The 25,513-nt window shown below is 40.7% G+C and overlaps 1 protein-coding gene across 1 annotated transcript; it reads left to right on the forward strand.

Moving 5' to 3' along the window:
• The first annotated feature begins 18,729 nt into the window (after positions 1-18,729).
• On the forward strand, positions 18,730-20,185 carry LOC116261478 (protein RETICULATA-RELATED 3, chloroplastic-like). The gene has a single exon (XM_031640251.2). The coding sequence runs from the start codon at positions 18,892-18,894 to the stop codon at positions 19,999-20,001; it is 1,110 nt and encodes a 369-aa protein (XP_031496111.1). The 5' UTR covers positions 18,730-18,891; the 3' UTR covers positions 20,002-20,185.
• Positions 20,186-25,513: the final 5,328 nt, after the last annotated feature.

Below are 25,513 nucleotides of genomic sequence, written 5' to 3' on the forward strand. Positions count from 1 at the left end.
CAATTGCTTGCTAAACAGAGGAGAGCAAAAGGAACCTCGCCTAACAGGTGAAGCATGGAAACCACTTAATGTAATCATGCATGCTTCAATGAAATCAAAGAGGGGGGACGAGAACTTCCACAAGTTGCTAAGAATTTCAACTGCTCTATTTCAGCAAATTCGAAAGAAAGATGCAAACCGAGATCATTGCCCCAAACTTGCATAGGTCACTAAAAAAGCATTAGTATTTCTTCTGCACTTGAAACCAAGTAACTAAAAGAAGCAAATTCATGAACATATAACATCTAAAGTTCACAAAAAAAATTCCATCTATCTTACATATAGAGATATTAGGTTAGATGTTAAGTTACAAGTCACTATTAGGTGTACATGCATATTCACCTATTGATATAGATATTGATATTTAAAATAACCCTTAAGCGAAGCTTTGCGAGTGACAAAGAATTCCAAAGCTTGATTCGCTTTGTGAGTGACACATTTTCTAGATGGGAGAATCCCATGGGTCGATCGGGAGAGGATCGGCAAAAGCTAACCAATTGTGCACTCAGCTATTTCTTTATCATGGCTCTATGCATGGGTTGTACACACAATTCTTTTCGTGCATCCTCCAATTTTTGAGCAAAAAAATTACAGGTTGACTTCCTTCACCACATATAAACCATCCAATTTACGATACAATTGGACAAAATGACAGTACTTTTCGATCCCTATGAGAAAAACAAACAATAAATGTTGTTAGATGCGTGCGCATCAACGCGTGATGTGCATGCATCACTGCACACCAAGTAGTAAAGCACATGAAAAAGTTAATGTGAGGTGTACTTGACTTAGTGCTCACGCCTCACAATGTGACACACACGTACCATGATGATGTGCTCCTAGCGCATGATGCGTGCATGAGTTCTAATAATGGCTACTCTCCGCATTAAAAAGAGCTTGTAAAAGTCTCCCAACATTTATAAAGCACGAGAAAAAGACATTCTACTCCAAACTGACTATACAAAAAAGTGTTTAAACTTGAAAAAGAAATTATCAATTCTCTATACATCTGACAATAGCATTAACGTAGCCTCACTTTATGAACTTTCCAATGGCCATTGCATGATCTTCAGTGATGGTTTGATTCAATTTCAGTGAGTATTTATGTCTTATCTTTCTCTCCTCCTCTCTTTCAGTTGAACAGTTGATGTCTGTCGACAAGAATGTTAGATTGGCCGGTAGCCATTCTTGCTGGTTCTCCAAAATATCTCATGTTTTCAGGCTCATTTATTGTAGTAAACATGTAAATTATATATTATGTAGCATGAAATTATTTTATGGAACAAGACTTGTCAACTTGATTCCATTTGTTACTAAATATCTACTTGAAATTCTAATATATATATATATATATATATATATATATATATTATTTCTCATGTCACAAGTTTTATGAATTGAGAGTCAAGATTTTCTCTCTTTCATGCACGCATAGGAGGTAACAAACACAAAAAAAAGCTTTGGACCTTTAGTTTTTACTTTTATAACTAGTTTCAATTTATAGAAAAATATACATATGTAGTTTTTCATATAATTTATTTTCTTAAATCATTTTTGCCTTCTTATTATTCATTTTTTATATTTTTTAGGAACTTTCATATGTCAGAGCAGGTGGGCTTTCCTCTCAAAACGCAAAATCCAGATCCATGCAACCCAGAAGAATCATAGCATTTTCTTTTTAAATCTTAATGTTTGAACCATTTAACTCATGGATAGAACTCAAATTTGTAGATATCAATAAAACATAAAAACTTATTGTATAAAAAATAATATACCAAAACATACTCACAACTTATACACGTGTACAAATGAAATAACACACAATTGAATTTAAAACTACGGGCATAATACCATCATAAGATACTAGTGCAACATTAATACCAACTGCAAGTAGTACGCGTTGTCCACATTGAATACATACAATTAATCTTGTCAAACAATGAACCTTTCTTCGGAAGGACTCATCATTAACATGAAAACCTCACACCCATCACATATTCATTGTCTTGTATGCTTAAACTCTACCAAACAACAATTTTCCTTCAGGCCGATTATTACTTGCATAGATTAAACATACTGTCATCTAATATTCTAAACAAGTACACTTACACAATGTCGCTTTGGCAACATAAAGCATAATATACTCATTTGTGAACGATAAACATGACCAAAGATTAAATTCGAGTTCCAAATATTCACTTAAGCACATGCATAACTTTAAACAACAATAACATATGATAAAAGATTTATAATGGTTATAAATTGCCTTGTATTGGTTCTAAAATCCATTGAACCAATAAAGAGGATATGTATATTAGCCAACCATATGAACAATTCTAACATTGTGCTTACATAGGCCAAGGGCCACTAAAATAGTCTTAAAATAATCTTTATCGGTCGAGAACCAAGTCCAAAGCACCTGTATTGCCCAAAATTTGGATTGGACCTATTCAAAAATTGAACAAACCAGTTGAGAACAAAGCTGAATCAGTTCGAGATAGGATGAACCGGCACCGGCCTGAATAGTACCGAGCCGGTCTAACACATGGCACATTGGTCTCAAAAAGAACCATATCGGTTCACAAAACATGTTAAACCGGTTCCATTTATTGATGTTTTTTTTTTTAATAACCTTATGGAACCAGATTGGGTCATTGCAGACCTGATCCCGAATCCCACTACAGCCCTTGATCGAAGGTGCCGGTTGAGGAACCACCCCAAACCTCACCCTGTGGCCAAATGGCCATGCAGAGGAAGAGGGCGACGGCACCCTCTCCGTCTCCGTCTCCGTCTCCGCCACCTTGGGTGGTCCGCGGGCATCGTCTGCCACCCACCTGTCCCCCTGAATGCCCACCAGTTGGTGGTGGTGAGGAGTGGGTGGAGTCCCCTTTCTCTCCCACTCTTATGTCATACAACAGGGGAGAAGGTGGGGTTTGACAGCCTTCCTCTCGATTGGTGGATGCTTGTACTCCACAACTCTGACGGACGATGTCTGGCGATGGCATGGTACCACGGCAGCCGAGACGAAGCCCTGACCTCTCTCTCATTCTCCAGATTGGAAACGGCAGGGGAAGGCCCGACGGCCCGCTTGTCCTCCACTCGTGGCGATAGATGTAAACCAACATCCTTTTGTGAATACCCCAAATTTTCACTTTGGCCAGATGACTGACTATTTTACCCATCGCTATGTCACTTGCAGAGAATTTCAAACAAATTCGCAGATTAATGGCCAATATTTCAAAATTTTCAAAAGATCCTGCGACATTGATTCCACTATCCATTTTAAAGCACTTTTTAAGTCGATTTCCATAGATTTTGGAATAGATTCCGATCAATTTTCAAATACTTCTAGCCAGATTTCAAGAATTTCTTAAAAAAGTTTTCAAGTGATTTTCAAAAGATTTTAAAACCCAATTCAAGTGATTTTCAACCAATTTCAAGGTCCCGTAAAGAATTTACGAGTTGAATTGAAAGGAGATTTTTCAAATCAGCCAACACTCAGGGCCTTCTTAAAAATTTCCCATCTTATACCTTTGTTTTTTTATTGTGATCTCTTTTTCTATCTTTTCATGTCTATCCATCTCTGTCTCCATGATTTTGCTCGCTCTCATTTTTCACCCGACCATTTTATCGCCCTTCACCCTTTCTCGTGGGGGTCCTCGTCTTTTTGCCTCACTCTTTCCCCCAACTGCGGCCAGCCTCTCTGGCATCAATCACACTCTCCCCATCTTCTTTTTGTTTCAACTTTTTTTCCACCCGCAAGCAAAGGAGAACATCATCTTGCCAGTCGCCACCACCTTGCTCTACACGTCTATCTCTCTCCGCCATCTGGTCTGCCTTTCCATTTGCTCCTCGGATATCATATCACCCTCTTTTGCTTCCCACATCTTCTTGATCCGGCTCTCTCTCATTTTATCGTCTCCTGTTCACTGCACGACCACCACCTAGTCCCTTGCCACCGGTTACCAATCTACTCGTGGACGATCTGCTGCTGCATCCTTGCCTTCTCGAGACCCCAACAGCCACTGGCTTCAGCACCACCACTGCTGCTCCTCACCGGCTCCACTCTGCAGTGTCTCAGCAGCAGCAATCACTGTTTGATGTTACGGCCTGCCTCCTCTTCAAAAGTATCGGCTACCCTGTTCTCCACCTCTCGCCCAACACCGTCGCCTCCGCCCAACCCTTGCCGCTTCAATCTCCCACCATTGGTTCTGTCTCAGACCATGGCTCATTCTGCCATCTTCATCACCGGCCCCCACTCCACACTACCTGTTTCAGTGCCACCTCCCCCGCCTCTCTTCATCGCCAGCCTTCGGGACACCAAATCCACCGCTGATCATCCGTCTTCGTCCTCCCGCCAGTTCCCCTACTCACCGCCTTCACCATCTCCACCAGCAGAATCCAGCTTGAACCCCCAAAATATGTCAACCAATTCCAGTTCACTCGCAGAAGAGTAGTCACCGCTTCACGCCACTGCCCGTTCCTCTCCCCCAGCCTAACCGCTTGAGTCCTCCTCTGGTGGCTGATTCTCCCTGCCTCATCCCTGCCGCCACTAATCCAGCACACCACCGCTGGAATCCCTGAGATCACCACCGCTGGTCTGTCGCCCTCAGGGTAAGACCTACTTTCTGCGCCTCCTAGTCGCTTGTCCCGTTCTTCGTTTTTTTTTTTTTTTTCTTTTTGTCTTCTTCTCGTCGTCTGCCTCTCCTCCCCTGCTACAGATTTCTCTCTCAGTCCCTGTCCATTTTTCCTCCACTCGTTCTATCTCCATCTCTTCCGCCCAATTCTTCCTTTTCAACTCCTCCCAACCACTGCACCATCGCCTGGCATTTTTCCCAATTTCATCACCAGTGTCTGGCTGCGAGTCCATCTCGATAGTAGAATATATCTGGCTGCGAGCCCATCTCGATATCGAATAGGCAACTCTCCCAATAGTAGGAAAGACTAACTAGGATGGACTTCGATTTAGGTGATTCCAAAATGACGACAAGATTAGGAAAGACTTTGACCCTTTGTTTTTTAGAATTTGCCGACTTGATAAATTAGGTAGTTAATATAAAATTTGATATATTTTAAGACTTTCATTCCTTTGATTAATTAGGTAGGTAATTAACTGCAATGTTTTGTTTTCTGTAGTAAAGTAGATATATATTTAAAAATGGTTCCATGTTATGTAAAATGAGGTTGGCTGCTTGAAGCGTCAGCTTTCAGATGACATATTTTTCATTCATTTTTTACACTTCCAACCTTCATTTGAGCAAATTATAGAAATCTGCCCTGAAATTTACGTATTGGATAATAAGATGAGTTCCATCGTTTCTCCTAGCTTGGCTGGTGTGTTTTAGCGTAGTTCATTTCTTTATATTTAGGGGTACGAAATTTTTGTGTTCGTTTAAACAAAAATTTACTGTGTTTTATTGTTTTGTTTGTTTGTTGACTTAGATTAAGAAAACAACTAACGTTATTTGCTTTATTCTTTAGGCTCGTAGTTCTTTGTTGATGCTTTGACATCCACAGTGCATAACGAATGCACAAAACATTAGCATAGAGTCCTCGAGAAGAAGTAGCTTATGAGTTATGATTCTCTTTGATTTGCTAGTGTGTGCATCTATATTTGATGTTTTGACTTGTAAGAATAATTTTGATTTGTTGTATTGTTGATACATGTTAGGTGACTAATAAAGTTAAGATTTATTAAAGTGTGGGAGTTATTTCATATCTTTAACCTCATTCCTTGGGATCGATCCATACTCACTACTTCGATAGTGAAACGGAATTCATAATTTAATGTGCATCTCTACTTGTTTTCAATGATCTATCATCTTCATTAAGGTTTGCCGAGCAAAAAATCGCATCAAAATCCATCATATTGACATCCCTTTTTTCCATGCTCTTATAAGGGTAACTACAATTGTCATGGAAATTTGGACACATTTCATGCATATCTTAGGTTGTCATCATATTTAGCATATGTTATGTTTCATTTTCATAACAACTTAGGCATCGTCGATTTTGTTTACTTTGTCTCACATTTTAAGTAGGATTTCAAATTGTTCTCATCGGATTAGGCTTCGTCCACTTGGAAAGTAGGTTGTGATCAAGTTTAAAACCATTATAAGGGTGTTCCTCAGGGGTTTTACCATGTTATGTTCCATCTTAGCAAATATATAATAAGTGTCAATATATTCATCTAATATGTACTCATAATTGAATTTTGTATTCGTAGGTTATAATGTCATCATTTGTTAATGCATTTCATTCAACTTTAATGCATTAGCATCCATGCTTACAAGATTTATCACTTTGACATCTCTTGTTGGAATTTTCATGTAATATCACACTTTCATTCATTCATGTATATGGTTTTCCTATGCTTGCATCATGAAATCACACAAAAAGAAGAGAGACTTCTTTACAAAGTCCATATGTTGTAAAGCAATTCCGAGTTACATACATGTCCATATTCTCTTCTTTCTTGTTATGTTTGCTTTGTTCTAGCATGGTATGCGTTATACATAATTTCTCCCTTCCATGCTTACATGGACGGATTGGTTTGTCATGCATCTCACACAACTCAATTTCCAATCTCCTCACAAGTTGGCTAGCATGAATACTACCCACACCCACTCACTATCCTCTTGGAAGCCAAGTGGGTTCAAGATGGTGCATGTAATCATTTGGAGACTTCTACGCGATGAAAGTCTAAAACCTTGGCGTATTTTAGGATGCACTTTCAGAACCAGCATCATGTCTTACAAATTTTCAAAATATCTTTCCAACTCATTTCGAGCTCCACTTTCCAACTTGATTTCTGCACTTTTCTCAACTCTCATTGCATGCATCATGTAGTTTTAGGGTTGCATAACATAACCCAACTATGAAAAGAGTTTATTAAGAGATATGTTTCGTAAAACTCTAAGGGTCACTTAGCATTCTAAAATCAAATCTCATTTTCAAACTCCACATGCATGTGCGTTTCTCATTACACACTGCAATCGAAATTAGAAGCATGACATGTAGGAATCTTGGGCATTAAATAATGTAGGTTGGGTCATCCCAGATAAAGGCATTCGGAACATCCAATGCTCACACTGACATGACAGTCCCATCTCTAACAATTGGTCAAAAGCAATATCATTCTTTCCCATTGGGTGTGTGTGAGACCTCAAAGTTTCGCATGTATTGTAAATAGGTTCCTAAGCGAAAGACCATGTCAAGCATCTTATATGCTTTCTTCCAAGAATCTATGTTATTTATTACCAGCTTGAGCATCCTAGACATATAGTTTTTTATTCAACTAATAGAATCCATATTTAGTCAATAAAAACAAAAGATTGAGGAATTATCGCGACTGTATATTTCTTGAAATGATAAATAGATTGAAGCCATAAACCTCAAGATTTCTTATAATATATCAGTTGATTAAACATTCATATGGCAGGCTAAACCTAATTATTTGCTGGAGAGGCAAAAGGTCTGGGCTATTTGGGTAGGCTAATGAGTGGTTGGCAATCACCAGCATTGAATGAGAGATATAGAGGGATATTTTTTTTGTTCTTTTTTTATTGGCTGAACACTTTGAAGATGAGACTACACGCGACTGCCAAACTACTACCATTAAACTTACTTCCCTTAAATAAGATTTGCTTCTCTCTTCGCATTGCTTCCTTTAATCCTGTTAATAGTAACATTTTTCAAACATTATTCTTCTTTGAATCCTATTAACATATAAACTGAAAGAATTACAAATTTTTGAATAATAGATGGTTGAAGATCATGGTCGAAGCTAGATGTGTAAGAATTGACTCATTCAAGAGAGGACAAGTTGATGTTGCAGTTGAAACTAAGTTTTTCTGTTGTAGTTTGAAAATTATGTAAACAGAGTTGTGATAAATAGAGAAAGAAGGCATAAAAAATCATGTAGGGTCTGCTACCTATAGAAATAGTGGAAAAATAAAACAAAAAGCATTACAACAATTTTAAGTAGTCCGGACTAGACCTGGGCATTGGGCTGGCCCAATGTCCGAAACTGGAGCTCTTTCACCGGACTTATCTTTTAGTGACAGGCGTGAGCCCTCATCCGCACAAAAGGCATACATGTCCTGTTCATGTTTGATTTTGGAATAATTTTTTCATTTTTTTTTCTCATTCTCAATAAGAAGCGTTCTTATTGAGACCCAAATTAAAGATTTTTTTTTGTTAATATAATTTCTATGCAGTGAATGTAGCACAGTTTGCAAACGATTTAACAATTTTATCAACCATTTTTCTACAAAAATCCTGTCAGACAATTGCTAACTTAACTATAGTCATCTAATGATCACCACAAAATTGTTTTCTATTCATGAAGTTAGGGTATAAAATACAAGAGATTCTATCTTATCTTTCTAAATGAAAACCCGAGTTAGAGCTGGTGATTGCACATAAGCTCTTAAGTTGTTTGACTATCATGTCCTTAGACAAATGTTGCATGCATCCAAGTTGAGAGAACCAGTAGTCTGCTGGCTAGGGACAAACCATACTATGATCTGTTGGCGGCACTAAATATGTGACTTTTCTACGGGAAAATCAATGTCACACCTTTGCCAGTAAGGTTGCCACAACTATTGGTTCAAATGTTTGTTGCCTTCATCTCATAGTTTCTCAACCGGGTCAAAGCCATTTTTCCCCCTTATGATAGCTAAGATATATATATATATATATATATATATATATATATATATTGCAAAATCTTTACTGGGGTCAATTAATATTTTCCAAAACTTTTATAGGTCACCCCAAATTTCACTTTTGCAAAATCTCTACTCTGCCCACAACCCAAACCTTATATTGCCATTTTGCCACTAAATTAGATCATGGATTCAATTCAAGCCTCCAATTCAAAAGTTTTTTATCTCGATCCTGGCTCCAGACTCAATTCAACCCAAGCCTGTTAGATTGTCCAAACTTTTTTTATCTCGAGTCTAATGCCAGACTCAATACATATCAAATCTATGCCTTAAAAATTTGATCTAACTCCAAATAAAATAAAAAACCTTTCATCTAGATCAATTATGGATCCAAATTGTTAACTGTAGATCCAAGATTTCACTTTTGGACCCATTTCAGATCCAAAATATTGCTTTTAGATCCATTCATATTCAAACTATCTCTTTTAAATCCAATTGGGTCCAAAATATCACTTTTGCATCCATTTGGATCCAAACTATAACTTTCTGATTCATTAAGATCCAAATTGTCTATTTTAGATCCATTCAAATCTAAAATATGCCCTTTGGATCCAAACTATCACTTCCGGATTCATTCATATCCAAATTATCCTTTTCATATCCATCTAGATCCAAAATATTCACTTTTGGATTCATTTGGAACTAAACTACCACTTTCAAATCCATTTGTATACCACATGTACTTTAGGATCCAGTTAGACCCAAACCATCGCTTTCAAATATATTTGAATCCAAATGATCACTTTTCAGATCCAAACTATCATTTTCAGATCCATCTGCATTAAACTATAACTTTCATATTAAATTCAAATCCATCCGCCTTCTGAATCTAATATGGGTCCAAATCCTATTTCAAGATCCAAATATCACTTTCATGACCCAATTTCGGTCTAAATCTCACTTTCTGAACCATCCCAGATCCAAACAACACTTTCAAGTCCATTCTAGGTTCTACATTGTCACATCCAGATCTAAATTTCCATTTCAGATCTTTGAGGGCACAAAATCCAGTGTGCCCTGCACATTTCCCAATATACTTTCCACTTCAAAATACCCAAAATATTCATGATTCCTAAATCACAATTGATTTATCAAATTTCCCCACCTTTTCAAATATACCATTGCTTTTTTCAATAAAAAATAATAAAAAAAAACCTAGACTAGGCTGGTCGGACCTAGCTATATCGACCATGTGTTCTTAACACACGAGCTGACGTGGCTGGTATCGACCATGTGTTCTTCACACACGAGCTGACGTGGCTGGTGTGGAGGTACATTTCAAAAAATTTAAGTGCACCAATGTCGTGAGAGTATTTTATTATTATTATTAATTTATTATAATAAATTAATAATAATAATGCAAACAACAAAAAGAGAATCATACGATAAAAATAAAATATAGATTAAAAAGCTAAAGAAAAACATGGCATTTTATTTTTACTACTGCAATAAAAAATGAAACTTAAAGAAAATTTAACATGAATCACAATTAAAACTAAAAACAGAACAACAGGAAAATAAAAACCTAAGAATACACTGCAAAGAGAGAGAAAGAGAGAGTTTTTACACCGTCCAGCCGATGAGAAAGACATAACAGAGAAGTGTAGCCGATGAGAAAGACATAACAGAGAAGCACGTAGCATGCGAAAGGAAACAGCCTGGTGGAAGTGGAGGGAATCAGATTCAAGAAAGGGCTGAGTGGGAATCCGACGCCCAAAAGCGACCAAGAACCAGGAAAACGACAACCACAACAATTGCCAAACCCATAGGAAACCCGGAATCCGAAACCAGACGAAGGTAACCAAACGCCTGCTTGGAAACACAATCCCGGGAAAGTCCCCACAAGAGCCAAATTCGCAGAACCTACCTATAAACAGAAACTACATCTGCAGCAATTAATGGCGCCCCCAAGAGAAAGAGAGAGAGAGAGATTGAGAGCAGGGAGGAAGCGGGACAGGGGGTTTTACCAAATGAGGAGGGGAGACGACGACTCCACTGAAACCGCCTACATTTGGAGTGGAGCCTACTCGCTTTGGACTTAGAGTAGAGGACTCACAGAAGAGTCGCAGCGTCCCAACGGAAAGAGAGAGTCGTAGGGCAGAGGGAGAGAAGATCGTGTGTGCCCTATTTGTTATAAATTAAAAAAAAAAACCCCAAGAAATGGACGAAAAAGGGCAGGTGCTGTTTAACCGCACCCGACTCGCATCGGGTGCTTGTTTGAAAAAAATGATTTTAGTCTGGTGCGGCTGACTACACCCGACTCTTGTTTGACCACTTTGGGTGCGCACCGGAGGCGTCCACGCAGGTGCAAGGCCAAAAATAACGCAGCCTGGTGACATAGAGTGGTTGCCCATTTCTATACACGAGGCTGAGCACCGGGCCCAGCTATTGTCGGGTACACGGTATTCCGTTCGACTCGAGTTTAGGTTCAGACCTGGGGAAAAGGGACTCGGCCCAGCCCGATAAATCCGATTCGGACCGATAATTAGTTTTTATTTTTTTAATTTTCATAAATATTTTTTTTTTTAAATTTAGTCCGGCCCGGGCTCAAGTTTTTCGAAACGGGCTGGGACCGGACCCGGGCTCAAGTTTTCCGAATTGGGCCGAGACCGAGTTTTTGGATGTTGGGCTGGCCCGGGCCCGACTCGTTATCGGGCCGAGACGGCCCGATGGCCAAGCTTAGTCACACACACGGCCACGAACGACATGTATTGGCCACGATTGGTCCTGGCCAGCCAGCACGAGTTGAGTGGGCCGTTAGGTGCACGCAACCCATATATGCATTAAAGAGGGATATTTTGTAATTTAAAAAATAAAATGTTCTTTTCTGTCATTTTACTTTTTTCTTATTATTTTTGTTCTCACTAAAAAGTTTTCTTTTTTTTTTTTTTTTGGTGTGAATTGAACATATTTTCTTCATTAACCATATTAACACATGAAAATTTGCACAGTATAGCACATATAACTAGGTTGGAGCCAGCACGGCTGGGTCATACTTGGTTTGACCAGGATGGCAAAACGGCCATTTTACTCGGCCACTGGGTCTAATGCATAAAACATGATCATTGGCCTAGTGTAAAATGATGAAAATGCCCTTTATATGGGCAATTATGTATTGTTTTAGATAATTACCACATAGTTTTAATTTCTTAAGCTTGGAAAGGAGGGTATCAACCACTCCATTTGGGCATCAAGCCCTCTCCCTCTCGTTTTCACTTCTATCCTCTCTCATTTTCTTTGTTCTCCTCCTTCTCTCTCTTCGAGTCTGTTTCTCCCTTATTGGTCTCAAATGAAAACCCTCATAGATTAGCTCTCTCTCCCTCTTTAATCTCCTCTCATTTCATTTTATCTTGGCTTTGTTCCAAGCTTCATTTCATGTTGATTATAATATTGTCTTAGTTAAGTTTTTATTTCCTTTGTTAGATTAAGTTAGAATTTAATTTTGTTGTTATCTATGTGATAAAAGTCTGCCCGGGGATCTTTGTCTCGTCCGGTCAAAGAAGAAAAAGGAGGTGTTTTTTCACGGTGTTTGCCCCAAAAATCATTTTCTCACCACCAACCTCAATGTTATTCAAGGAACAATCAGCTTGAGGGAGGCTATTGAAGAAACCAGTGCAGTTAGAGAGCATTAGCCTGGATATCACCACTCTTGAAGAGAATCAACAGGCGATCAGTTGAACAAGAAAAATGAGATAACTTGCCAAATTGTAAAAACAAGAAAAGAAATTGTCTATTGGGCCTATCCTTATTTCGTGAAGAGAGAAAATTGTAAACTAGATTGCGAGAATAATTGTAGGATGGTAATTAGTAATGGAACCCTCTCCTCAATGAACAGCTGCGGGAGGTTGAGGAAACCTCTCCTTCTTTGTTCTTTCTTATCGTACATTTCAGACTCATGAGTCGAATAGATAGTGGCATAGATCACCGAAATTGAGATAGAGCTATTGCTTATTAGCAGCCGATATATGACCTCGTCAATTGACTGACTAAGAACATTTAATTTGAAGAACTCCAAAGCAAACTGGTTTCTTGCAAGGAAAAGATTTCATGATGGTCTTCAAAAGTGGAAAAGACGGTGTTTTGTGGAACACATCTCTTGGTAAAATGCTTAATGAATACGATAAAAATAACTGTCATAGGCTTGGAATTCAGATCATAAAACTAAACTAGGCAAGTAGCCTGTTTTAATTTGAGAATAGAAGCTGAGTTTGTTGCACAGATATTTCATTTTAGTGACACATAATGCCATTGAAATTGCTTCTTCCTGGAGTCAACATACTAACTCAGCATCTAATTACAAGAGTGTGGTAGCAGGCTTCCCGTATAATGGTTATGCAAATCTTTTCACATATCATTAGTCTGGTGAAATGAATTACACTATCCACTGTCTCTTTGCTAACCGAATTCAGAATCCATGACAAGATAATTTCATTGCAGTGGATGTGAGGATGACCATGGATGCTTTCATAGGTGTGAGATGGACGGGGAAATATAGTTCATTTAGCTTTTTAGCACGCTGGGCCAGTTATAGGATTTGACACTTGTTATCAAATCTTATTAGCCATAGATGATGAAATGGCTTAATGAAAACTTTCCTGCTTTTTCCAGTAACAAGGCCTTGAACATTTGTTTCTTCTGCGATTGAAGTTGTCAAAATGAAGAAAATTCTTTAGACTAGAAAGTATGAAACTCCTTGCGTACCATTTACATGATAACTTGAAATTTTACCACACATGCACTAGCGTTGTCAGTATTGAGCAAGATTACATTTTGTACGTCTTCCTTTTGGTCTCGAACCATATACTAGGTTTGCTTCAGGAGCTGGTCAATTCGTATGGCGCCAATAATACGTAGCCCATTAATTCAAACACAAGTTGTAGGTTTGTAGTGTTATTTCACTCTTTATTCAACCATCCATTTTTGAAGTGATGGATTGTGGCCATAATTGCTTGAATGGAGCACTGCTATCACTAGTTGTTCGCTGCCATCTCTGTTCTAAGACCAAAAATTATGATTTTTAAAAAAATTCTGAAACACAATTTCGATGCGTACAATTTTGCTTTATGCAAGTGAAGAGGTTCCGGTATTGCATTGACTCGAAAATAAACAATGCTGACACTTAAATGTTCGGAAGGACTTTCAACCCCCTAAATATGATAGTTTACCTGAAGCCACATTTCAATTCAACCCACATAAAGCATACTGCATGCTTACCCATGCACGTACTTCTCTGTTCTAGCGTCACTTTGACATGGAAAGTTGAGTGAATCTCCTTATACATGGTACCTCACCTCTGTGTGGATATTGCTAGTGGCATTTGAAGACGAATGCTGCACAACCATGTGCTGCGACTTCCATGGACAACTCTTTTCTTATTATCCCAAGCTGCTGATTCGTCCAAATTTCATAACAACAGCAGGAGCCTTTGCTTATGTAGTGTCCTTAGGCAGCACGGTGCCCAGGTTTAGTTTCGACGGTCCTAGCCATCGACAAATAACGGCCAGCACCACCGGGAAATTATCAGCCGATGGCCAAGCGGTCGTCCATTATACTTAAAGGTTCACAAAAGGTAACTAGTTAAAATCGATTTGATCTAACTTATGAAGCAACTGCAAAACTAATCTAATTGCTCTAACCTTGGTTAAAATTTTTAAAGGCTACACCAGACGAATGCGCTGATTTAATGTGCTTTCAAATGTTGTAAAAATTTAGTGTGTCTTAAAAAAAATAAACCAAAATACACGTTAATGAACAATCACCACTCGCGATTGTTCCATGACCTTGAAGCTTTTATCTCACATCATGAACAACTGGACAATATAAGCAAGCAAGGGCTAAGAAAGAAAGAGACAAAGATGATGTATAAGCAAATAAGAGGAAAAAAAAAAAAACACAGAGCAAGGGGATGCGAACACGATGGAATCACAAAGGGGATTAGCTTGAGTTTACATACGTCGGTGCATGCGTTCCTTGAAATATTAGGAGTTGGCAGGCTTCATGTGGCTAAGCAAGCTTTGCAAGAACTTGAGGAAGCAAAGACACCCTCATCGATGGCTCTGGTTAGTGAGAAGATAAAAAATTTGCTCAGTGGACTATCTTGGTCGGGTTTCCATGGTCGAGGACTATGTTGATCAATGTTTTGGCAGGCCACAAGTCCAATTGATTCCAGGTGAAGAACAGCTCTGGCGGTTGTGGACTCCGGCAAACTGTGGCTCCAGCAAATATTATTGAAATATTGCACTGCAGCTGAGGCAGAAGATTGTTAGAGAACGACCACGAGAGAAAGGGAGCAGGCAAAGTGAGTTTTTTTGCAACAAGGGGAGGTTTAAGGGGCAGTTGGAGAACGGTAACATATTGTTATACGGCTAGACCAAAAACTTTTGATGAGGAATTAAAGTTCTTAAATTTTGATGTGAGCATACATATTAATTTTCATATAAGACAAGTAAAATTTTATAAAATTTTACTTGTAACATAAAAAAAAAAAATTCTTTTGAGGTGGGGCTAGGGCCCATGTGGGCTCCTCCTTGGTTCTGCCCATGGTTTTGTGCATTTAGTTCAAAAAGTGAGGTACATTTATGAAACACTTTTTAAAGTGTTGAATGAATTTAACTAATTTTTTTGGGTTAGATACATGAGACAATAACCTAATGTTATTCTTTCCAAATGGCCCCTAACATAAAACACCAATAACATTATGACAGAATCCAAATGGCCCCTAAAATTAAAACACCAGGACAGAAAGACAAAGGTGTGGCAGACATGACATTTTTTTTAGGGAAACAGTTATCAAATTACCTTTAAAAGACTTTTTAAAAGACTTTTATGGTGGTGTGAGGTTATCATAAAAATGTCGGTGAGCATTTAGCCGTGACTAGGTCACCTGTGCAAGTTACTCTATAATGATGATGTGTATCACTATATTAATTTATACCAATCGCATTTTTAGTGAAAAAAATGTTGTTCATCTATTCCAATGGCCATGTCACTATATGGATTGAGCATCACCAAGGACCCAAACTGCCCAGCAATGTTGTAAGAAGCGTACACTTCACACCAAAAAAAACACAATTCAAAACGTTTTTAAAAAAAAAACACCTTGAGGCAAGGGTGTGAGGTGTACCGCGTACGCATCCCTGAAGTGCACACCTCATTTGGTAGAGGCATATGCCTCCATTTGTGGCACGCTCCATTCTTGAGGCGCACGCCACCTTGAGGCAAGGCTGTGAGGTGTACGGCTTACGCATCCCTGAAGTGCACACCTCATTTGGTAGAGGCATATGCCTCCATTTGTGGCACGCTCCATGCTTGAGGCGCACGCCTCATGGACGGAGGAGTCTGTTTAGTTTTTTAATTAAAAATATTAAAAATTAAATAAAATTGGTAAAGAGAACTTCACACGTAGCCATAACTAAACCCTATTTGTATCCCTAAATCTCATTTTCTCAATCCCAAATCACCTGTGACGTTGAAGATTTCAACCGTCACTGCATGCCTATGAAATTGCTAGAGGCTGAAGCTGCAGCTGGTTGAGCCATCTCCCAACGTCAGAATTTTCATTGCAACTGTATGTCTCTCTGTTTGAGTCGTTTTCTCCCTATGGCAAACACTGAACATAGGTGGCCATCTATCTCTCTCTGTCTCAGTCTCTCTGGCCATCGCCGGCATTGGCCACAACCACCTTCTCTGTGTTTTGTTGTGATCGTATACACAGTGTATCGCCATGGAGCTTTTGTTACTATGCATGTATCACAATGGCCGATGTTGTGGCAATGTGGCTTACAACCTCAATACCTTAACATCTTTTTTTTCTTCATGGGTGTCATCCTTGCACTTTAATTATTATTTATTACATTACGTGGTGTTAATATTTGTTATTATTTGGGTAAGCATAGCAATTTGAGCTTTTGCATACAATGTAATTGAACTCATTAGATGCTTGTTGAATTGTATTTGTAGTACATTGTTTAGGTTTGAGAAAAGATGCCAAGGTGGGATCCAACATGAGAACATTGTGTTGAAGAAGATCAAAGGCTCAATGCCTTGTGTCGTTAAAGAAAAAGGGAAACTTAATATGTAATCATTTTTTTCAGTTTTGTTGTTATTTTTATAAATATTATATAATTCATAAATTTATCCATGAAGCTTACACTCCAATTAACGGCTCGCCTCGCCTCGCCTCATCAAAGGCTCAATGCCTTGTGTCGTTTTATCGCCCTGCCTAGTATTGACATATTATTACAGTAGTGCACTCCAACAGAGCAGAACCAGAACTCAATATCCAACAAATTTTTTTATTCATATGCCTAGGTGAGATATAGGGTTGATTTTACAAAAGCTCTGTTGTTTTACTCGAGACATTTTTTGAGGTAACCAATTTTGCAAGTTATTTTCATCTTTTTGAGAGGCCGCTTAGGGAATCGCATGGAGAACTTAAAGCGCGTGTTTGATGAGATTAAAAAAAGTTAGGCCTTAAAGCCTGTGATGATTATTGGCCAATTTATTGGGAAGCCCTTTTGTATCTTTTTTTTCGAGAGAAAAAAAAAACATTAATAGAGGACAAAAGTTGTGCAAGAAATTTACACAAGGAAGAACTAATAGTAAACTGGAGCGAGGCAATATTTCCACTTAATTGAGCTAAACTTTCTTTTATTTTAAATGTTTTTACTAGTTAAGAAAGGAAAAAGTAGCTTCCCTTCCCTAGACTTAGGCCAACTGTAGCATGGGTCTAGTAACTAGCTTGGAGATAGGCTTGAGCATGTCTAGTGATATAATTGAACGGAGCTCTAAGTTCCACTGGAGCTCATGTTCCAGGGTTAAGCAACTTATCAATGTGGTCCCGTATGAAATAGACAGACGGAAATGTTCATTTTTTTCCCCCATCTTTTTAGATAATGAAGTTTTATGGGATTTTTAGTCATTTAAAAGTTGATGGCCCAGTCTAAATTCTTGGTATATTAGGTCTTTTTCGTCGGTTCTCATAAATTTTCCTGTATATTGTTTCCACCCACTTTCTCACTAGCTTCACTTAGAAAGACTGAAATGCCCTCAAGTAGGCCTGAGATCTTTTGTGTTTCTTACCATGCCCTTTTGACTAGAAACTGCATGGGCAAAGCATTTTATCCGTTGCTCTCAGCTTCCAGCACTGCTACGAAGCCCGTCTCCCTCGGAGGTGACAAATTTTAAATTTAAACGAGTGCACACCACCTGAAATAAAAATAAAAAAACAAAATGTGAATCTCAGGGTGACCGAGAAGACTCCTACCGCCCCAAAAAGGAGAGCCCAAACCCACTTCCTTTTTCCATGCCTTCCTTGTGGGTTCAACACTGTAATCCATTATTAGCTAAATGCCGCAGCCCACCTGGACCTAATGCCCATAGCATCCTACCGCACCTCGCTCCATCAAACCAGCTACATTGGTTTATGAAGTTGAATAACCTGCAGCTGGAGATCACTCATGTGTCATGCGCTAGAAATAACCAAACTACCTTTACTAGTTAAAATGAAAGATTGAACCCTAAGCACTTAAAAAAAAAAAAAAAAGGCTCCAGACCAAAATGCCTCTCAAATTTAAAAAACGGTGGGAGCTCAGGCTTTCCATTTTACAGCACAACTTTCCAAAAGTCCAAAGTATAAATATCTTATATTTCATTGTGAGAATACCTTGGACTGTTTTCGTAAAATTTTCCGTTTGAAGTTGAAGTGGATTTGGTGAATAATAGCGATGGCTAAGTTGGAGCTAACCTCGAAACGTTGACGCTGATAATTAGGACAAACTAAATTTAAACTCGGTTTCGTTTCTTCCTTAAAAGCCTGTAATCAAATTATTATTGTTTTGCCATGTTCACCAATCAAAAGAGAAAGGTGCTCATCCGAACTTCGGTTCTAAGAACATGAACTCAATAGTACCTTCCCTAATGATGATCGCATATCTTGAAACTGTTGGTGCAGACCAGAAATATCTTACCGCATTACGGAATTTGGGGGCCGACGATCGTCAAATTTGAAGCCGTTTCCGGACAAAACACATACTCGACCGCTCTTTAATTCGCAGGGGGGCCCGAAACCCTTTCCAAGGGGGGAACTGGACTGGAGCGCCCTGATCTCCATTTCGCCATCGTCATGGCTCAGCTCCGCCTCTCAGCCACCCCTCCTCATTCTCTCTTCCCGACTGCCACCAAGACCGGCTACGCCGCTTTCAGATCCATCAGATTCCTCGACCACCCTCCCTTGTCGTTTCCGACCATTGCTACCCCCGATTCCAGGCGGACTCCCGTTGGATTTTTCCGCAAACCGTCGCCTCCGGTGGGATTCCGGAACCTAAGTGTGGCCCGTGCCGCTGACGACGATGGTGCCGGGACCACTATGGGAGGTGGCGGAGGGGGGGAAGGGGGAAGAAGGAGAGGCGGAGGAGGTGGAGGTGGCGGAGGTTCCCGGGAGGAGGGGAAATCAGACCCTGACGGGGGGCTTCTAGGGGTTTTCCTCGAAGGATGGCGATCAAGGGTTAGGGCAGACCCGCAGTTCCCCTTCAAGGTTCTTATGGAGGAGCTTGTCGGTGTATCTGCCTGCGTGATTGGGGACATGGCCTCTCGACCCGACTTCGGCCTGAACGAGCTCGATTTCGTCTTCAGCACCCTCGTTGTCGGATCGATCCTCAACTTCGTCCTCATGTACCTCCTCGCCCCGACGGCCGCCGCCTCTCCATCTTCTGGCCTCTTCGCCTCGGTTTTCTCCGGCTGCCCCAAGAGTCACATGTTCGAGCCCGGCCCTTACAACCTGATCCAGCGTTCGGGAACGGTCATCTACAAGGGGGTGGTGTTCGCGGCCGTTGGATTCGTAGCCGGGCTTGTCGGAACGGCGATCTCGAATACGTTGATCGCCCTGCGGAAGCAAATGGATCCCGCGTTCGACCCGCAGAACAAGGCGCCGCCTACCTTGCTAAACGCTCTCACCTGGGCAACCCATATGGGCGTAAGCAGCAACCTGAGGTACCAGACGCTCAATGGCATCGAATTCCTGCTAGCCAGGTGGTTGCCGTCATTGGCGTTCCGGGGGTCGGTGGTGGCGCTGAGGTGCGCCAACAACGTGCTTGGTGGGGCTTCCTTCGTACTCCTTGCGAGGCTTACAGGGTCACAGAAGGTGGAGCAAGAGAAGGAGAAAAAGGGGGAGGTGGCGGTGATGGTGAGTGATGATGACGGTATTGGCGAGGTCCAGAAGGGTAAAGAAGACTAAAGTAAGTTGGTGGTTCCTCAGCTTTTTGGGTTTTCCATGGAGATGTTACAGACGAGAAAGAAAGGAGCTGACCGGGGGAGGGGAATGTGGTGATAGAGTACATTTACCTAGTTTCCAATAAATTGGTGTACTTTGTTGGAGAGTTACACGTTTTCCTTTTAATCTAGCTTTCTGGGATTGCAAACTTGTTTTTCTTTTCTTTTCGAAATTTGTTTTCCATTAACGTGAAGTAAAGCCACAAGGCGGTTGACGTTCCGGTCTCAGCTGTTAGACGAACGGCTGCTGTTCGAACTTCGAGCTCCATGGCGGTGACGGGCGGATTTAGCCGACGGGCTAGCAATACGCGTGTGATCTAATTGGGCCAGGTACTTTATTGTGGAATCAATATATAAAACGGATCCTTTGCAGGAGCTGTACAGAAGCCCTACCAGCTCTCCCCAAACCCCGGAAGTACAGTCGGCTTTGGCTTAGTAAGGTGTGGATGTAGCTCCAGAACAAGAAGAGCATTGAATCTGCCGCACCAGGAAAGCGTCGACTCACAACCTCCGCGACTGGAACTGCAAACTTAACTCCCTCTTTTCAGGCGGTTTAATTTGTTACCATCCCACTCAGCCTTTTCAGGCTTCTGGCTGATGTGGGAATCGCTCTGAGAGAGGATTCACAATTGAACGCTTGATTTCAGATCCACGGATTTTACATCGTAGATCTGAGATGTGACAGGGGCAGAGCGGAAGGGATCTGGGGTTTCCATGTCTGCGCCGAATTTAGAGGCAATGAAACATATGCTTTCAAGATTTTAATTTTGTGCATGAATAGAATTCTGCAGATGGGAAACGGGACCAGAAATTCTTAATCAAAGAGGTGTTAATTCTAATGTTTTTGTACCATGTTGTACGCTAGCCTCATTGGAGGTTAATGACCTGAGTTGATCTGTTTTCTGTGATAAGTCGTACTTTTCTCTTCCGCTTGGCATACAGATTTTAAACCCAGTGCCGGATTTTGGTTCCGACGCAACTCTGCTGGGAGTAGGTTCCCCTCAAACGAAAGCATGAACAATCAGAAGAACAAACCGGAAGAAAACAGCTCGACCCTATTAAGCCTCAAACGATTAAGGCATGGGTGACAATGAAAGAACACATACGTTTACAAATATTTACAGATCAAACACCGGCTGATGGGATGTATTTAGTCCCAGCTTAACACCCAACAATCCAAGTGTTTTCAGACTAGGATTGCAATTTCTAAAAAACGCTTGACTCGGAACTAACTGGTTGCCTACTTCCCATACCCTGTTCACAGTATAAGTATAAACCAATACATTGGTTCATTTCTTTCTCCATCTAATAGGGCCAGCTACTAAACAAATTATGCAATTTGCATTAGTTGTCATGGGCTGACTTTCTTCGGTTCGTGCGGCCCGGCGATAGCACCTTCGTCGTAAGCCAAAAGGGCTCAAGAGTTTGCAGAAAACTTGAGAATAATGCAGGTGCAAGGAAATCAAAGATTGCAAGGAAATTTGAGGGATGTTCTTGCAATGGGCATAAATTGCATTGATCACAAGAGCGATGTAAGCAAAGGCGTTTAGAAAAAAATCACAGTTTTACTTACATAGGATGGCCGATGCTTCTTACAGGATTCAAATGCCGACCACCCAAAACACATAATCCATTGTATGCACTTGGGACAGGTGGGAGCGTGCTCCGTTACAAGTTAACAAAAGCATAACCAAAGACATTGAAATAGAAAGTAAGCAAAAAATAGATTGAGACTCACGGGAACACACCCTCCCCACCTCTTTAAATCATGCACCGTCCTTGGCACCAACTGTTTTATGGTAGTGCAAGACTTCCTCTCGATGTTGTTTCTTCAGTTGGAAGGCGTATTCCCACGTCGGCTGCTCCTCGTCCGCACACTTGGCTAAGTACTTTTTCAACCCTCAAAGATAGTTGATTTTGTGCCGAAGAATCTGCTCTATTTGTCGATCCGCCTCTCGCTTGGTTAATGATGGTGATCTTTGTAGGATCGGCTCTCGTTGCGGCATGGTCATCTTTGGGTCTTCTTCATCAGCATGGAATGACTTCAGGTTGCAGACATGAAACACCGGATGTACTTTGAAGTCTGGTGGTAGATCTAACTTACATGCCAGCTTGCTGATCTTCTTGATCACAATGAATGGTCCTTCGTACTTTTGTATCAACGCAAAGTGTCTTCCCCGAAAGATTCCTGTACGATCTGGGTACAACTTCACATGGACCTGATCTCCAACTCTGGACTCCGCAGGACGTCGCTTCTTGTCAGCCCACTTCTTCATCTTCTTAGCTGTCTTGTGCAAAAATGCCTTGGCTATTTCTGTCTGCTCCTGCCAGTCTCTAACAAATTGGTACGTGAAGGTTGGCTTTCCATTTTCTTGAGTTGGAAGAGTGTGCAACATCAACAGTTGTTGACTAGCGGGCCGTGGCTATTTCGAATGGACTGTGTCGAGCAACATCAAACATGATGGTTAATATAGAACTGATGTACCTGGATATTACTCTGATGGGTAAGTCTACTACGGCCATGGCAGACTCCGGGCCAACACACAACTTGGTTTCGAAAGAAGAGGCAGAGAGATTGGGATTGCAGCTTGAGCCTAGATAGAAGACCTTGAAGACAGTGTACTTTATGGCCAAGCCTATCCTTGGAGAAGCAAAGGGTGTAGCCATCCAGATTGAGAGTTGGGCTCACATAACAAACTTCTCAGTTGTTTCCCTAGATGACTTCAAAGTAATCCTTGGTATGGAGTTCCTTCGAGGCCAAAATGTTATGATGTTGCCAAAGTTCAATTCATTGACATTAATTGGACCAGACTGTACACAAAATTCATTGTTATTCTGCTAGTAGAAAGTCAGATTTTATGTCATCTGCTATGCAACTAAAGAAGGGCGTAGGACATGCAGAACAGATGTTTCTCACATCTATCTGCGCAGAGGAAGAAGCCAAGTCGATTTCCGTCCCACCGGCCCTAGCTCCTTTGTTGAAAGAATTTTAGAAAGTAATGCCACCTGAACTGCCAAGGCGATTATCGCCGAGACGGGAAGTTGATCATCAGATTGAACTAGTCCTTGGATATAACACCTTAGCCATAGTCCTTATCGTATGGGATCGATTGAATTGAAGGAACTGTGAAGACAGCCCGACAAGATGTTGGAGACAGGCCTCATCCGACCATCTAACGCACCGTTCAAAGCGCCAGTGTTATTCCAAATGAAGCAAGATGCTTCAAAGCATCTAGGCATAGATTACCGTGCATTGAACCAGATGATAGTTAAAAACAAATAACTATTACCACTTATTGTTGATTTATTGGATCAGTTGGGCAATGCACAAATCTTTTCAAAATTGGGCATTCGATCAAGTTATTGGCAAGTAAGAATAGCCAAAGGAGACGAACTGAAGACAACTTGTGTCACCCATTATAGTGCTTATGAATTCCTAGTTATGTCATTCGGGTTGATCAATGCCCCAACGACCTTCTCAACATTGATGAACAAGATATCTATCTGTACCTTGACATGTTCGTGGTGGTCTATATTGATGACATCGTAGTTTTTAGCAGAAGCATGGAGGAACATATTAGTCATTTGCAGACGGTGTTCCAAGTATTGAAGGAAAATTATCTTTATGTGAAAAAAGAGAAGTGTTTCTTTGGCCAATAAGAGATCGACTTTCTCGGTCATGTTGTAGGGCATGGCCAGTTGCGAATGGATTTGGGGAAGGTGGAAGCCATCCAGGAATAGAAGCCACCAATGACAGTGCCTGAATTGCAGTCCTTCCTTGGATTGACAAATTACTATAGACGGTTCATCGAGGGGTATTCATTGACTGCTGCTCTCCTCACTGAATTGCTCAAGAAGAACACGACCTGGGTTTGGACATCATCTGTCCAGAATGCTTTTGAAGGATTGAAGAGAGCACTTGTGAAAGAACCCGTGCTTAAAATGCCCGACTACTTGAAGCTATTTAAGGTCCATACCGATGCTTCTGAATTTGCTATCGGTGGAGTATTGATGCAAGATGGTCATCTGATCGCTTATGAGAGTCAGAAGTTAAAGGAGGCGAAAAGGCACTACACAGTGCACGAACATGAAATGACTGCAATTGTGCACTGCCTTTGCATATAGAGACATTATTTGTTGGGAACTTAGTTCATTGTAAAGACTGATAATGTAGCCATAAGCTACTTCTAGATGCAAAAGAAGCTATCTCCGAGCAAGCTCGTTAGCAGAACTTGCGGCAACTTGGGCAGAGTCTTTTAAAGTACAACTGGAGGGAACTCTCATCGAGCATATTCTTGAAGGGATACGGCAGGACTCGACGACACAACACTTGGAGGCCTTAGCTGAAGCAGGGAAGACTCGAAGGTTTTGGCTACGAGAGTGACTCCTCCTCACCAAAGATGGGCATGTATTTGTGCCACCTTAGGGCAACCTTCGATGAGAGCTTTTAAATTAGTGCCATGATGCCTTGTGGGCTGGCCATCCTGGCCAAAAGCGGGCCTTAGTACTCCTTGAACATAGATATTATTGGCCACAAATGCGGGATGATGTCGAGTCCTACGTGAAGACATGCCTCATCTGCCAACAAGATAAGAGGACGAGACAGAAGCCTGCCAACCTACTAGAACTGTTGTCTGTTTTAGAATGCCCATGAGAAAGCCTTTCCATTGACTTCATCGTGAGCCTATCGAAAGTAGATGGTTATAGTTCTATTCTTGTTGTTGTGGATAGGTTTTCAAAGTATGTTACATTTATCTCAACTTCAAAGGAATGTCCAGCAAAGAAGACAGTGGAGTTCTACGTGAAGAGAATAGTCAAGCATTGGGGTATGCTGAAGAGCATTGTGAGTGACTGTGATGCTCGGCTTCACGGACAAGTTTTGGTGTGAAGTATTTCATTTGCTCGGCTCAGACTTGTTGTTTTCCACTAGTTTCTACCCCCAAATAGATGACCAGACGGAGTGTATCAATGTATTACTGGAACAATACTCATGGCACTTCATTAGTGCAAACCACTGGATGAAGCTGCTCGATGTTGCCCAATTCCGCTACAACTTGCAAAAGAGTGAGTCTTCTGGGCACAGTCCATTTGAAACAGCTATGAGACAACAACCTTTGATGCCGCATACTCTTGCTGTTCAAGAAAAAGGAAGACCTACATTTGCCTACCAGTTTGTTAGAGACTAGTACGAACAAACAGAACTCCCAAGACATTCTTGCATAAGGCTGCCAAAAAATGAAAAAGTGGGCTGTTAAAGATCGAAAACCGACCGAATTTCGAGTGAGAGACAAAGTCTCTCGTGAAGCTATATCTTGATCACACAGGCATCTTTTGTGGGCAATATCGTGCACTGATTCAGAAGTATGAAGGGCCATTCATTGTGACCAAAAGAATTGAGAAGCTGGTGTACAGCTAGATCTGCCGTCAGACTTCAAAGTGCATCCAATGTTTCACATATGCAACCTAAAGCCATTCTA

Source organism: Nymphaea colorata, chromosome 9, assembly GCF_008831285.2.
Source record: "Nymphaea colorata isolate Beijing-Zhang1983 chromosome 9, ASM883128v2, whole genome shotgun sequence".
NCBI lineage: Eukaryota > Viridiplantae > Streptophyta > Magnoliopsida > Nymphaeales > Nymphaeaceae > Nymphaea > Nymphaea colorata.